The 3580-nt window shown below is 40.9% G+C and overlaps 1 protein-coding gene across 1 annotated transcript in view; it reads right to left on the bottom strand.

Annotated features, from left to right (window-relative positions):
- Positions 1–2043, bottom strand: part of DNMBP (dynamin binding protein) — an 86707-nt gene extending 84664 nt beyond the window's left edge. The window contains exons 1-2 of the mRNA XM_006880035.1: positions 1899–2043; positions 368–490 (exon numbers count right to left, since the gene is read on the bottom strand). Coding sequence (XP_006880097.1) covers positions 368–490; positions 1899–2043 — 268 coding nt within the window. The remainder of the gene's footprint in view (positions 1–367; positions 491–1898) is intronic.
- Positions 2044–3580: the final 1537 nt, after the last annotated feature.

Below are 3580 nucleotides of genomic sequence, written 5' to 3'. Positions count from 1 at the left end.
TAATAAAATTTAATAATATAAATAATAAAGAAAAATAAACAAACAAACAATGAGGCAGCTCTGGTGACCTAGTGGTAAGGACTTAAGTTGCCAACCCAAAGGCACATGGTTTGAACCCACTAGCTTCTCTGTAATAGAAAGGTAGGCAGTCTTCTCACATTTGATTTATAGAGCCTGAAAATTTACTTTGAGGGTCAGCTATGAGTCAGTTCTGACTTGATGGCATATAAATTCAGCATACGAGATGTTACTATTGTCAGGACTGTCTTGCTATTATAAGGAATTCTCTAGCAGTTGTCACTTAACAATGAACAGACTCCACAATTTCATTTTTCAACCGTTTTCCACTCTCTGCTGACCAGCTTACCTCGATGGAGGGGAAGACTGTTCAGTTCCTGGGATGTGAATTCAGAGATGCAGACAAATAACTTCTCTCCCTCTTTTAGACTGGGAATAGTCACAATTTCCACAAAACTGCTAGGGAACTGTCCTAAAAATAAAAAGAACATTTCCAAAATTAAATGTATCACTCCTGGCGTGTACAGCAACAAATAATGTTTCTCTGAGTTTACCTCCAGAACTGAGAACTGAGTACTCATAATAAGAGGTTCTATTTTGGCGCAAAGTACAAAAATTAAATCCAAGCAGAAAACAGAAAAATGCAATGCAACTAGCATTTATTGGGTGCAATGCGCTAGGCACACTGCAGATGGAAACATGAGGAAGAACACCTTGGTCTCCAAAACCTCACAATTGCATTTAGGCATAAAATCGGACTCAGACATAATGACTTGATTATGAAAGCAAGTGTCACACATAGGTACACAAATAGCAAATTGCTATGAGAGTCCAAGAAGGTCAGGAAGAACATGAAAAATTTTGTGAAAAAGATGGCATTTGAGACATGTGAGGTCTCTGAAGATAAGGAGGATTTAACAGATAGCGGTTAAAAAGACAAGGCCTACACACTGGAAAGAATACGAAAGTCTGGTTGATTCTATGTCTGATTAGCTCCTGTATCAGTTAACTGCTCTCCAGCGCCATCACCTAGCCTAGGCCATCATCAACTTTCACTTAAAATACTACGGCTTCCCAAAGGGCCTCCTGACCTTCTGTCCTGCTGCCTATTATTCCTCAGAGGTCTCTGAGTACCACAGATGGTTTGTGTCCAACTGCTATGGAGATGGTTGAGTGTGAGAGCCTACTCAAGGGGCTCATCAGTCTGCTTCCGTGGATGATTGTTGTTATGTGCTACCGAGTCGCCTGCAACTCATAGGAACCCTACGTACAACAACTCTGAATCCTGCTCTAGCCTGAGCCAATCTTTCTCTGACACATCTAACTCCATTACCTTAGTCACTGAGTCAATACATTTTATCAAGAGTCTTCCTTTCTTGCGCTGTCCCTTCACCCTCTCAAGCATGACGTCCCTCTCCAAGGACTGATCTCTCCTTGCAACATGACCAAAGTATGTTCAAACGAAGCTTCAGAATCCTTGCCTCCAAAGAGCAGCCTAGTTTCACCCTCTCCAAGAAGAAATTGTTTGTTCTCCTAGTGGTTCATGGTATATTCAGTGCACCACAGCTCAAAAGGCATCAATTCTCCTATCATCCCTAGTTATTGTCCATAGCATAGCATGCAACGGTGAAGACCTTGACAGACTTTGGTCAGGTTTTCTGAGGCAGTACTGCATGGGCAGAGACTCCCCACCCTCTCGTGGATCAGCAAGTGAATTCATACCATATGCCTTTGGCATTGCTGCACGCCTTCTTACCACTAGACCACCAGAGCTCCCTCTGAAGCGGACAGACTTGACTTTCCATTTAAATCTTGTCTCTATCGGAGAAAGTGATGCTCTGTGGTGGCATTTTGTTTGCAGGGAATTGTGGAGCTCTTACCTGTGACAGCTTCTTTCTTCCCGAGAAGCCAAAACTCATCGACCACTGCCAGTACCTCAATAATATCTCCCACAAAAAGGGGCAGTTCTTCAGATACACTTGGGCAGAAGTCAAAGATGGCACGGACCACTGAGCCAGGCTCCATACTTTCGAACCTGGAAAGAAAAAGGAACAGGAAAGCATAAACATTTAAGGCAACTGTCATGCCAATCTGCTTCTTGAGAATGATAAAGTTTAAGATACACAGATACTGATAATGAACCCAAAGCTGAACAAGTAAGTTTGTACTTCAAATAAAAGAACACTGGCTATTTGATGGACTGTCAAAAGAATGAGTTAGTCTGTCCTGGAAGAGGTGCAGTGAAGGTGCTCCTTAGAGGCAAGGATGATGAAACTCTGTCTACCATACTTTGAGCATGTTGTCAGGAGGGACTAGTCCTTGGAAGAAGACATCATGCTGGGAAAGGTGGTGATTAAAAGAGGGAAGAATACCACCGCAGTAAGATGGACTGATATGGTGACCTGTAACAATGGGCCTGAGAATGTAAGAGATAGTAAGGATGGTGCAGGATACAGCAAGGTTTAGATCTGCTGTTCATAGGGTTGCTATGAGTTAGAGTTAACTTGAGGGCTCATTGCAACATCAGCAACAACATGAATAAAAAAAAATTAGGCCTATAATGAATAGGTTCCAATATGAGATACCTATAAGATTTTAAGGAATCCTAGTGGCATAGTAAGCTAAGCATTAAACTGTAACAGAAAGTCAGCAGTTTGAACTCATTCCCTTGTCTATGGGAGAAATGAGGTAGTCTGCTCCTGTAAAGAATTACAGCCTTGGAAATTCTATGGGCTAGTTCTACTCTGCACAGAGGGTCACAATGGGCTGGGATGACTCTATGGCAGTGCATATTATAAGACTTTAGTAAATCATGTAAACACAATTAAACACTACATATTTCATTTGTATTGCTGAGTAAATATAGCTTATCTTTGTGTTATTGTAAATGAGAATGAGTACTCTAAAACGAAGGCAGGCTCTTGACAGGACTGACATATTTGATTAAAGTTGAGGACACACCTCTCTTTGTCCCAAGCGATTCTATTATGGATTTATTCTGTCATAAAAATAGAGACTGTCAAGACAGCATGGTATTGGTACAATGACAGACCCATAGATCAACGGAATAGAATTGAGAACCCAGAAATCAGCCCATCTATTTATGGTCAACTGATTTTTGACAAGGAGATGAAATCAGTTAAGGGGGCAACTACAGCCTTTTTAACAAATGATGTTGGCAAAATTGGAAAACTATCTACAGAAGACTTAAGCAAGATCCACATCTCACTCCATATATAAAAAGCAACTCAGGGTGGATCATGGGCCTAGGATTAAAACCAAGGACTGTAAACTTCATTAAAGAAAAGCTTGGAAGAACTTTAGTAGTCCTAATCCATGACATAAACAGTCTTCCAAGTATCCTGAAAAATCTACAACCAGGAGAAGATAAAATAGAAGAATGGGACCTTCAAATCCCTATGCACATCCAAAAACCTCTCCAACAGGGTGAAAAGGGAAGCCACAGACTGGGGAAAAGTGTTTGGTAATGACATGTCAGATAAGGGACTTATATCTAGAATTTATAAAATACTTGAGCACCACAACAAGATAAAGGTAAATA

Source organism: Elephantulus edwardii, unplaced genomic scaffold (assembly GCF_000299155.1).
Source record: "Elephantulus edwardii isolate Elephantulus edwardi_28Jun2011 unplaced genomic scaffold, EleEdw1.0 scaffold00006, whole genome shotgun sequence".
Classification (NCBI taxonomy): Eukaryota; Metazoa; Chordata; class Mammalia; order Macroscelidea; family Macroscelididae; genus Elephantulus; species Elephantulus edwardii.
Note: the sequence above shows the minus strand (reverse complement) of the source record. Positions and strands in the feature narration are given on the sequence as shown.